We start from the raw sequence: 12,156 nt of genomic DNA on the forward strand, positions 1-12,156 counted from the left end.
AGATAGATAGATAGATAGATAGATAGATAGATAGACAGACAGACAGATAGATAGATAGATAGATGACTCTCTACCAGGCTGTTTTAAGTTCTCTATGAAATTGTCATTGAATTGTCATAAATATCTTATCAGATAGGAACTATTATTATCCTCATTTTACAGATGAGGAAATGCAATCAAAGAAAGGTTAAGCGATTTGCCCAAGGGTTTGATCCAACTTAGGCGGTTTGGCTCTAGGGTCTGTTTTTTTACATCTATTTATTACTATTCTTATTGTCATTATCATCACCGTTATTCTGAATGTTCTTCATTTCTTTTCCCTCCTTCAAATAAACCGAGGTTGCAGGTAAGAGCTCAAGAGGAAAAATGGGGGTGTGAGTGGAGTGTCTTTATCTTAGAGATAAAGACTCTAAGAGCTTTACCTTTGACAGTTTCACTCTTCGTTTCCAACCTTGGCCAATGACATTGTACTGTCACGTGCTCACCTCTCTACAGAGCTTCGCACTTCTCAAAGTTCTTTCAGATGTCCCATCCTGTCTTAAGGAGCTCAGGAAGTAGACAGGGAAGGGAACATTGCTCCTGTTTGACTTCTGTTCAACAGAAAGTTTCATGATTTGCCCAAGGTTAGAAAGCTGGTTGTGAGTGTCTGAGCCAGCAGTGGAACTACTCTAATTAGTCTTAATATGCCATTTTCTTTCATTTCAGGATAGTATCAGAGTGAGTATTACTATAATAAATTCTGGGAACACAGAAGCAGAAAATTGTTTGAACTGGAGGTTAGAAGCTTGATATACCAAACTACATCTAATTACCAGCATGAATAAAATCAAGTACCCTATATATAAACTTTGGAGTAGTGGGAGTCCACTGGGCTAGTTGTATAACCTCTCTGTGACTCATTTTCCAACTCTGTAAAAAGGGGAGAATAAAATACCGATTTCATAGGGTTACTATGAGGATTTGATGAATTAACATTGTCTAAAATATTTAGAACGATGCCTGGTCTATGGTATATACTCAATAAAGTGTTAGTTGCTACTGATATATAATGAGTAGTGAACAATAAAATTTATTCCTAAAAACATCTTAGTTAAGGATAAATAGGTTGTCTTTCTCTTCTAAAAGCAATTGCTTCTTTATATTTTAGAGGATCTCAGTATGCTTACTTTGGAAATTTCACAACTTGATTTTTTTTTTCATCTTTGTAATCAGATCTGGTTTTATACAACAAACTTCTAAGCCCTAGTCTAAATAATTTTTTTCCCTCTGGATTCCTAGAATTCATTCTGATATACACTCAGGTTGCTTATATTACAGCAGTATTCATTCTGACACCATCATATTTGCTAAGAAACTTTTGGTATTGTTTGATAGGAAGCATTGCATTTATCATCAACAGCCCAGGATTAAGAAATGCACTTTATGAAAGAAAAAAATTATCTCACTGCAGAAGCTTAACATCTGTTTGTGCAATGACCTCAATATGTAACTCTGAACCCCTTTGGTAAATTTCCTACTAATACTCTGACTGGTCTTCTTATTTGTTAGAAATAACTCTTACCAGAGGAAATTGGGCAGAAAACTTGCCAGCATATTTAACTTATTGTCCTTTAAGAAATAATACTTTGATTTTAGAGGTTCAACTTTGCCAGATAATGAAATTATCATGGTGGAACAAGGCATAGAAATAATAAATACAGTAATTCTTCTTTGCCTATTGTGTGCCTTTGCTATTCATAAATTTTAGGGCCTTAGATATTAGATACACTTACGTAAGGCCTCACGAACGGTAATTATCTTTTGGCCAAAGAAAAAGCCCAAACGAATGCTAAGCTGCATTATCGCTTGGCTTCTGACATGAGCTGATAATCAGATTTTCTTGCTTAAATCCATGGTGCTCGAACAATGCTACCCACTGTCTGTGCTTCCCGATATTACCCCTAATTAGAAAGAACAGAAACACAAATCTGAATTATTTCAAAATCTGGTTTCCATGGTCAGTGGTTTGAAGGGCTTAACTTTATTATAAATAAACCTGGCTTTATTGGCTAATGAAATCTGAAATGCGAAGCCTGGGATCGAGGGAGTGTAATACTCTGATGTTTACACATCAAAATATCCAGTGTGGGCAAAGTGTTTTGTAATAAATCATTAGATAATTGAATTATGATTCCTTTGTCCAAGCACGACCTAAACCCATCACAAAGGAGAACCTGGAAGGAACTCGAGTTTGTTTTCTTTAGAGTTAATAATATATGTACCCATAGCTCTCAAGGAGGCATTGACCTTTTATTTATTTTTTCCTACTTTAGTAGTTTTTTCCTTCAATACATTGGGGCACGTAGTTATAAGTGTGTGATGGTCTGGCCCTCAGGGTATTAGTCTCAAATATTCACATTGGGCTCTTTTTGCCACATAGAATAATGTGTGAGTTGGAGTCTGAGTGAGATCTGAAAAAATAAGATGTCAGTTGTATTTTTAGCTATGGTCTTATAAAAAGAGGGCTAACGATAATAAAGGATGCCTGACCCCATCCGAAGGGTTAATTAATAACTGAGTAGAGAGAGTAACTTTGTTCTTTTCCTGAAAAACATCAGAAGGCTAATGCCCAGAACCACTATCACATATAAGGTGCTGCTGACAATTGTAATTTTATATATATATACACATACATACACATAGCTTAAAAGAGGGGGCTGGTGAAAGTGTGGATACAGAGCTCCAGTTTCCTTTGGCTCACCCTTTTGAGTCGGGACCAGGATTTATTTTCCTGCAAAGTTAAATTAGAGAGGCTCTCAACCCAGAGACACTGGGCTCAGAGTTGAGGTGGGGCCACCAAACAGGGATTTCTTGAAATTTTAGATATTGGTCTTTGAGACTTTCAGTTGCTTCCCCTCATTGTGTTCCCAGAATGCAGTCAGCCAGGCAAATACTTCCTGGGCTGGCATTTGGGAGATTCTTTTCTGGAGAAACCAGAGAAAAGCCTGTCTCATTCTGACACTGAGGGATTCGTTATGGGGAAGGCAGGCTCACTGCCCTGCTATTGGGAAGCCCAATAGTCAACAAGCCCTGCTCAAGTGAATCCAGAGGTTGCAGTCAGCCTTCTAGTGCTTTCCTATTAAATATAAATGATTAGTCAAATTGCAAATTAGTTATGATAAGTTTTGATTTTGAGAAGAATCTGCTGATACAACTGTTACTAAAGCTGTTAAGAGTATTATATGGACTATGACAACACTGGGAATAAGTTTATGATAAATCATTTCAAAATAGAGATTGTAATACTTCTAGACCTGATGATTTTCGCAGAACAAGTTTTCCAAAAAGATTGAACTCTTCTTACAAATCTGTTTTGTGTAAATCTGACTTTAATTTTAAATTTAAATTTATACAATGGTATTTTCATGTTTCGTATGATATTTCCTTTAATTTATGGCTGTCTTACATGAAACCAGAGGTGGCTTAGTGATTTTCAGATACTTCAAAACACTCGTTATGCAATTTTATGAAGATCTGCCTCATCCAGTGCAAATAGGGAGACTGGTTTCATCTTCTTACTCCGTAACTCACTACATACACTGACAAAACCAAAATACCTTTTTATTTTAGTTGTAAGTGTTCGTAGCAAGTATCATCTCTTTCATTTCTGGGATAAATAAATTACCAAGATTTTTTTGGCTCAACTAGTTGAAGAATGACGCTGGCAAAGTTTGCATCGTCCTTATCAGTACCGTCCTTATTAGAATTGATCAGTTTTACACAGAGTGAAATAAACCGTTCCACATACTGCATTTTGAACCCTCATATCACAACTATAGGTCTCTGGGCACCAAGTAAAGCAGACAGGCGAGTACAGCTCACCCAACTCAAGCTTTCTTACCAGAAAAGTCGTTCAAAGCCCAAGGTAATTCATCTGTTTCATGCTGGTAATATGGCTGTGGCAACCCCAGACTCTGCCATTTCTCAGTCAAACCTTGATCCTGGAAGTCTCAACAAAAGCTCATTATATCCTATTGGTTCTGAACATCAGTTCTTGTAGCCAACAGAATTTAATGTGCTGATGTGCTTGGATCTGGGCATTTATTTTACCCCTGAAGTTTGGGGTAAACCATGTGGATCAAGATTTGGAGTCATGCGGACCCTCAAACACTTGCTCCTGAAGTTAGAATAGAGTCATATGATGAAAAGTGACAAATATCCTCCCCAATGGTGGTAATGAGGCTGTAACTCTCTTTGAATGAGAAGTCAGCTTCAGGTAAGAGAAGGGGTGAAGCTTTACACGTTACTCATTTGTCCCTATAACCAGTTTGTTATCTATATTGATCGGATCACAATAACTGGCTGCAGTTTATTTTACTTTAGTGGTGTATTGTCACATGACTCAGTGGGAAGAAATTAAGGGCAGTGACCAAGGTCACATAGGGCATGATCCTACTAAATCAAATGGTAAATAATGCTTCATGTAGAAGAAATAATGATTTTATTCTATATTGATATTTAGACCCTGCGGGTAATAGTCTAAGTGGCCATTCTCAATCACAATTCGAATATTCACTTGCAGAAATTCCATTCTTATTCTTTATTGCAAGTCTTCATGTTCACTGAAAGAATGGTTCTGGATTTCAGTAAAACCAAGTTCAAAAACTTTTCTGCCAAACAATAAGGCTGTTGAGGAAATCCAAACCTTTCTTTTTGGTCTACAGTGGTGTTCCATTTTCATTGTCATATGGGGACAGTATCCAGATAGAGGAGCTCCAATTTCTGTTCCTCTCTTCCCATCTCCTCTAATTACAGTTGCTGTTAGGTGTCCTGAAGCTGGTGCCTCCCTTAGAGATTGCCAAGACAGAAAGAAAATATACCTTCATTGGCTACTGTACTTACAATGGTTCTTAAAACCAAGCAAGAAAACCACAGTGATCTTGGCAAGCAAACAATTGAAAAGTACAGGTGCTGGCAGTATGCACAGCCCCAAAATCAACATGACTTGGGAGGAGAGGGGGTTGGAGAACAAAGAAAGGTGCTTTTCATTCAGAGAAATTTATTTCTTTTAAATATTTGCAATCTGCAGCCGATAGCACAGGAGGCCACTTGGCGTTATTTCCCCCACAAACGGGAGAGCTGGGTGGTAATGAGCAGATGCTTGAGTGGCCTGTGGCGTGAGGTGCACCATCCGTCAAGAAGATCAATATTTACTGTTCTTGTATCTTTGTGGTGAAAGTTTGCTCTTCTTAAACAAGAAAAAAAAAAGGTGGGGGTTGTGCTTTAATATATAGAGCATGGTTTTGAGTTCAGGCAGTAAATCAACTGAGAACAGCAAGGACTTCGCAGACAGGACTAAGTACCCCCTCCCTTCCCCAATGACCACATGTTCAGTGTTTCAAGGAGTAAAATGTGTCTGGGCTCATGACATTGACAGTCTTTTCTCCATTCATTCTTTTTCATCCCAGTTAAATCGTACCTTGATGAAAGATACAATATGAATGTAATACTGTATTTCAAAATGTGTTTTAAAATATAAATTAATCTGGTTCAACTGCAGCATGTCTTATGTAGCAGAGACTGTGCTAGGCACTGGGGTGACCAAGATGGAGAAGATGGAGTCACTGCTTTAGCTTTTTGGTGCCCCAGTTTCCGTAGTTTGTCCTATGTAGGTCACAGAGAGGGTCCTGTGAGATAGTGGGGAAGAGATGAATAGATGATGGCTCAGGAGCAGCCTCCTATACCACGGAAAAGGTTTTATATTTTATTCTTTAGATCAAAGTGTGGTCTATGTCTTTAAGGTGCATCCAAATCATTCGGAAACTTTGTCAAAATTCAGATCCTGATTTGGCAGGTCTAGGTGGGGCTGGGAGCGGAGGCAGAAAACTTCTGTATCCAACAAGCTCCGAATGATGTTAATGATGCCGATCGATGGACACACTCTGAGTGATGCAAGTCTACTTACTATTTGTTTTAATCGCCTGTGATACTTGTTAACCATGCACATTCCTGGGCCTCACCCTCAACTTCTTGAATCAAAATCTGCATTTTAACATGTTCTCCAGGTGATTTTTATGCATGGTAAAGTTTGAGAACCACTGTTTAAATGATGGGAAGCCATCAAACACTATTAAGGAGGTGTGTGCCATATATATTATTATAATTATTATATCGGGTTTTAGAAAGAGAATGTGAAAAGAGGATTCCACTGAGGTGAACCTCAAGCAGGGAATGGATGGAGAAGCTAAGGCAGAAGGGCTAGAAAGGAGGAATGAGTCTGGAGGACATTGAGAGGGTGGGGGGTGACAAGTCTCGGTTATGAGTGCATCTGGGTGTAGACGGGGTAGGAGGATGCTCGAGTGACCTTCTAGGTTCTTACTATCCCTACTGCTCCTCTCCTTTTACAAAGCCGCTTCCCTTCATTTCTCTTAGCTCATCTAAGAGCATTTCCAAAGAGACATCAATTAAAGCCAAGCAAATTATAGAAATGAAGAAAAAGCTGACAGCAGATAAGATTTATAAAGTACACCCTTGAGCCTTCTTCAGTTAATCTCCCACACACTGTCACTGATAAGGCTGGCCTAGGTCATTCCATTTCCAGCTCACTTTCTGCTTTTTAAGAGGAATGTGTCTTCTTAAGCCTCAACCCTGCAGTTCTATCCTGCCTCCTTTGTCTGTAGTCAGAGCAAAGGGAGACTTCCTACTCTGGTTCCTTCCTAGCTCCCTCTCACTCAGTTGAAAGTTTCTAGCTTGAGATACAAGCCTTTCCTCAGGACATGGGTGGGGCTGGCCTGGCTGTGGGGAATGATGGGAGGAAAACCTCACCTTTCAGGTAAGATTCAATCCCTCACACAGGGGTGTTTGGGTCTTTTATAGAGCCAGCAGGTGAACACCACCCTAAATACATAATATTCAAATAATACTATACTTGAAATAATATCTGATATCCAAATAATAATATCCAATTATATCCAAACAATAAAATTTATACACAAATGCTAATGGACAATTGATACTGATTACATGTTTACTGGATTGTTTTTAAATAAAATCTAATCCGATGCTCCTTATTTCTGACTTTATTTCGTATTAATTATCCAACAACTTTTTATCTCTTTCTCTTCTTTATTTTTAGGTTTGGTTATTTCAAGTTGAAAAAGCCTGACTTGAGACATCCCCACCCCACTCGTAATCTTCTGACCCCCTTCCTTGTGTCCTGTCTCTCTGCCCTCTATCCACTGGCTATGCTTGGAATAACCCCAGCCCAGGAAATCACATGACTACACCCTCTCTGCTTTAATGTCGCCATGTCTCTGAAGTCATCTCTTCTGTATATAATTAGTACATCGCCCTCAACATTTTTCTATTCCCTTTACCTTTTCTTATTTTTCTCCTTAGCAATAGAAAAATCACCATCTGATACATTATAGATGTATTTGTTTGGTTTTCTGTCACCCCCACTAGAATGTCAATTTCATAAGGCCAAAGACTTCATATATTGTATCTTGTTTTTAGAACAGTGTCTGCGATATAGTGTAATGTGAGAAAAATCTGTTGAAGAAACAGATAAGTAATTTAATTAGCCACTTTAATGAAATATATGGGAAGGACGTGCACATATATGTCACTGGAGTCGATTGCAATTGTTTTAGGATTGTTTCATTTAAAGAATAAAGAAGCAAAAATGCTTTTAAAATATTACCCATTATGGAAGTAAGAATTACAGGTGGCAGAGATTATTTTTGCAGCTATAGACCTGATTTTATTTTGTGTATCTTATAGCCCAGCCCTCATCATGAGAGAACTGCTTTGCCCTGCTCCAGATTTATCGGTCACATGAAGAAATTCTCTGAATCTCTTAAATTTAGCAGTCTACGTTTTCTGCGTTATCCAGGTAAATTAAGAAATAATCCCAAGAAAGACCAAGATTTCTAAAGAAACTCTGGAATATATGTAGGTAAAAAGCATTAAAACTTTATCGAAGAACATTAGAATTGTGTTTCAAAATAGCAACAAAAGAGAATTCATTGGCTTATTAAAGTTGGAAAATCCAAGTGGTGGACTGGTTCAAAACATGGCTGGATCTAGGATTCACCAATATTATCATGATTTTCTTCCTTTTTTCTTTTTTAAAATCTTCATGTTGACCTAATCTTCATTTGGGGTTTATTTTCAGGTATAGGCTTATATGATTCTTCGAGCTTGTAATTTTAAAAGTGAAGAAACTCCTATTTGCTCTGCATTCATAACTGTTCTCAACTCCTATCCAATGATTCTGATTGTCAAACTTGAGTCCCAAGTTCATTCCTAGTGCATTTAGAATGTCTAGGGGAACGGAGCATACAAGTCAACTTTTGTCATCCTTGCGTTGAACCTTGAAAACTGCATTTAAATTACACAAACTGTGTGTATGGAGTGGGGGAGCTGGTGGAGAATGGGAGGGATGGTTTTCTAGAATAAATTAATATGGAGCAAGCAAAAAGTGTCATTTTGTGTTAAGTCAAAATGATGTGTGGTAGCATTAGTTATATTCTATACAGTTCTGGTATCATTGACCTCGGACCAATTCAATCACCTAGAAGGGTAGGTAAACTTATATGTCTAATTGCTTCCCTATGAGAAAATGAAGCTTTTTAGGACAATTGATAAAGCAGATGACTGCTATAGTTTTGTTTAGATGATGTATTATTTTATAATGTATTTATTGATTTTATTAATAAATAAGTTTATTACATGTGTGTAGATATGAGAACCATTGAAATGTTTCCCTGATTCTATGATAGTTTAAAAGACCTGGAATAATACAGTTTTATTGTGGTACCATTCATACTCTTCTTTCTTTACAAAAATTTGGAAACTGAGAGTGGGTAATACAATCACATGGTTCAAAAACCGGAAATATAAAGAGGCCTACAGTGGAAAGTCTTATTCTCACCCCTGTTTCAATCTGTCCTCTTCCTCCCCACCACCCCCTGGAAAACCACTTTTTCCGGTTTCTTGGGAATCCTTCCACATTTTCTCTAAGCAAATAGGAGTGTGTATATGAGCAAATATAAGCATGCAGGTGAGCAGCAAGCGGCATTCTTCACTTTGCTGTCTTCACCTGACACTGTAACTTGGAGCTCTGTCTACAGAAGTACACAGAGAACGTCCTCATTCATTTTTCTTATAACTTGAGAGTCATATATTTTTTTATTATACCTTAATTTATTTATCCAGTTTCCTTTGATGGAAACCAGTGATTCCCCAAAAAGGACTAATGAAGTAATTAGGATATTGTATTTTAGAGCTTCGATGGCAGATATTTAAAATTACTTAAAAAATTGATTTTGTCCATTTTTGTTGGTTTTAAAGAAAGAGTAACTGAGGCTTAATTCCATCTAACTAAAGCAATTTAATAAAACTATATGCCAACCTCTTAATTATTTTCAAAATACAATGTGGGGACAAAGAAAATAATTGCCACTGTCAGTGCTTGAAAAATGTGTGACATTTATTTATTGCTTCCCTATGAGAAAATGAGGGTTGAGAGTATGAGTACAACTTTGTATATATTTATTTTTTATATATATTTTTTATATATATTTATTTTTATATATATATATTTTTTTTAATTAAAGGATGAGAACCCAGATGGTCAATCAGCAGAATATTTTAGAAATGATTTTTTTTTTTCCAAATGAGTGTTAACTTGACAAAATTTATTTTCCTTGGTGCTGCCCCTTTCAGAGCCAGACGTATATACCAATATAGATGTAAATGCAGTCAGGACTGTGTACGTGTCTGTGGGCACACACACAACCACACGAACACTAATAATGCTCTCCAGAGACCCACAGGACAAGACTGTGTATAAGCCGATTATGCCACAGCCCACAGATTCAGCAACCACTTATCAACAACCTACCATGTTCTGGGTGCTACGCTAGGTGCTGGGCGACGCACAGAAAATCTGTCAGGGTGATTGTCCTTACAGATCTTGTAATTTAATAGGGAGATTAGGAATTTACTTAGAGGACAAGGTAGTTGGCTGGTAACGCAGTTTAAGAAATATTTATTAAATGCTGACTGTGTACCAAAAACTGTGCTGGGTACTGGGAAGAGCTGTAAGAAAAAGGAGAATGTAAAATTATTTTGAACAGAAAGGTCTCATAAACTTTACGGTTTGTTTGTTTGTTTGTTTGTTTTGTTTTTGTTTTTTAATGAACTGTATTGATTGACAGCAACCAGGTGACCTCAGCATGTCACCGGGGAGGTTTCCTGCTTGCTGCAGTGGCCTCAGTCTTTGCAGTAGGGTTAGGAATCATAGCCTGGAGAACTATGAGAGATGGCGGGCAGAGGGGTGAGAGGGAGGGCTGGGATCTGGTTCTCCTGCACTTGCCCGATTTCACTTGCAAGCCATAATTCTTTCTTTCTAGAACCGAGAGTCAAGGGCTTGCCCTGTTCCTAACTGTGCTTTGGGAAGGTCTCTGGGATTCTTAACCCACACCACCATTCCGCTGGCACTGAAGCATCCTCCGCACACAATCCGTTGTCCGGGAAAGTCTCAACACGTTTTGGAGACCCCTATATTACAGACCATGGAGGCTTCTTAGGGAAGACTGATTTTTGCTCCTCCCAAGTATAATAAGAAGAGGCGAAATGGCTTCAGAATGCCTTCCTTAGTTGGTTCAGACATACCTCATGCCAGTTTCAGAATCACGTTACAGCTGACTGTGGCGGGTGAAGCCTGAATGGGCCTTGCTTGGATAACTCCTCCGTTTCCCTGAAGTTTTCTCGCTTTTTCTTTGCCATATCCAAAGGCTCCCATTCCTCTCACACTAAAACTTGTGAGAAAACTCTCGGGTTCTGACAGGCCTCTTTTCAGGTTACTTGCCCTCGTGAAGCAGTGGTGGTTCCCACTGGAACCTGGCATGCCTCTGTACCGTTCTCACCGTTTTCTTGCAAAGAGCTTGGGGCAGGATTTGCCATCCACCTATCCCTTGGTGAAAAACGCTTGTCATGGCTTGACATAAATCTGCACTTGGGGGAGTGGAGGAAATTTCCAGTTGTTTGCCTTTTGGAGAGGGAGGGGGAATGATGCAAATACAAACCCAGAGCTTAATTCTTGGGAAATTCAGGAAGCGTCTCGTAGAGGGGAGGGGGAGAAGGACATTTGTCAAAGTGCCTATGCTGCTAGTCCTCATATAAATGCTCTTTCTCTTTTGTCCCTACCGGATTCTAAAGAATACAACGCTAGCAAAAGCAAAGGAGGCACTGGCGAGTGAATGCAGCAGTGTTTTCTAATCCATGTGGATCCAAACTACGCAAGTTTCGATTCTGTAAAGAATCTTCCTTAGCATGCTGGATTAATCACATGGATTAATAAAACACAGTCGCCTTCACTCACTGGTGCCTCCTAGCTTTTGTAGTTGCCCCCCCTTCTTCCTCCCCATTTTAAATTCTATGGAACTCCGAGAGAACAAAAGAGTGGCATTTTCTATGAGTACCACGGCCATTGGTCCAGTGGTCCATCCCCACTGCAAGATCGGTTCCTTGAATTTCTCAGTACGCAAAACTCTTGTTTGTGCCTGTATGGTAACCTGTGTGTCTTAGGGAAAACTCTGGGTGTCTTTTGGACTCTATATTCTGTATAGTTTGCTATGGGTAAAAAGTAGCACATTATAGCTTTTTTTTTGCCCCAAGAGCAAAGACTAACTTAAAGGCAGTTAGTACATGTTGCACAATATTAGATAAGGGCCTTGTTTAGATGCACGTTTGTTGATCTCAACTCCTTTTAGCTCCTTTAGCTTTCATTAACCCATGCCTCCTTGTCTTCTGAGATAAGACCATGTGGCCTACATCTAATTCAACAATGACAACAATAACAACAGCTAGTGCTTGTTGAACTTGATGGTGTGCCAGGCATTGATTTAACACTTTACCTGAAGTATCCATTTAATCTACATAGACACCCTATGAGACATGCATATTATTATTTCTATTTTGTAACTAGTAACTGGGATCAGGGATGTTCAGTATCTGATTGAAGTTCATGAAGTTCGTGCTAAGTGGTGGAGTGGACACAACTCAGATCTAGCACTCTCCAACGTCTGTGATTCTAACTTTTGTTGCTGTTCTTCCTCGCCTAAAGCCGGTTCATTTAATCGTGCCTTTAACAATTTTATATATATATAT

General features: G+C 38.6%; 1 protein-coding gene across 1 annotated transcript in view; it reads left to right on the forward strand.

Moving 5' to 3' along the window:
• Window positions 1-12,156, forward strand: part of CUNH12orf42 (chromosome unknown C12orf42 homolog) — a 109,766-nt gene that overhangs the window by 56,404 nt on the left and 41,206 nt on the right. The window contains exon 4 of the mRNA XM_015591445.1: window positions 7,762-7,873. Coding sequence (XP_015446931.1) covers window positions 7,762-7,873 — 112 coding nt within the window. The remainder of the gene's footprint in view (window positions 1-7,761; window positions 7,874-12,156) is intronic.

This window comes from Pteropus alecto, unplaced genomic scaffold (assembly GCF_000325575.1).
Source record: "Pteropus alecto unplaced genomic scaffold, ASM32557v1 scaffold94, whole genome shotgun sequence".
NCBI lineage: Eukaryota > Metazoa > Chordata > Mammalia > Chiroptera > Pteropodidae > Pteropus > Pteropus alecto.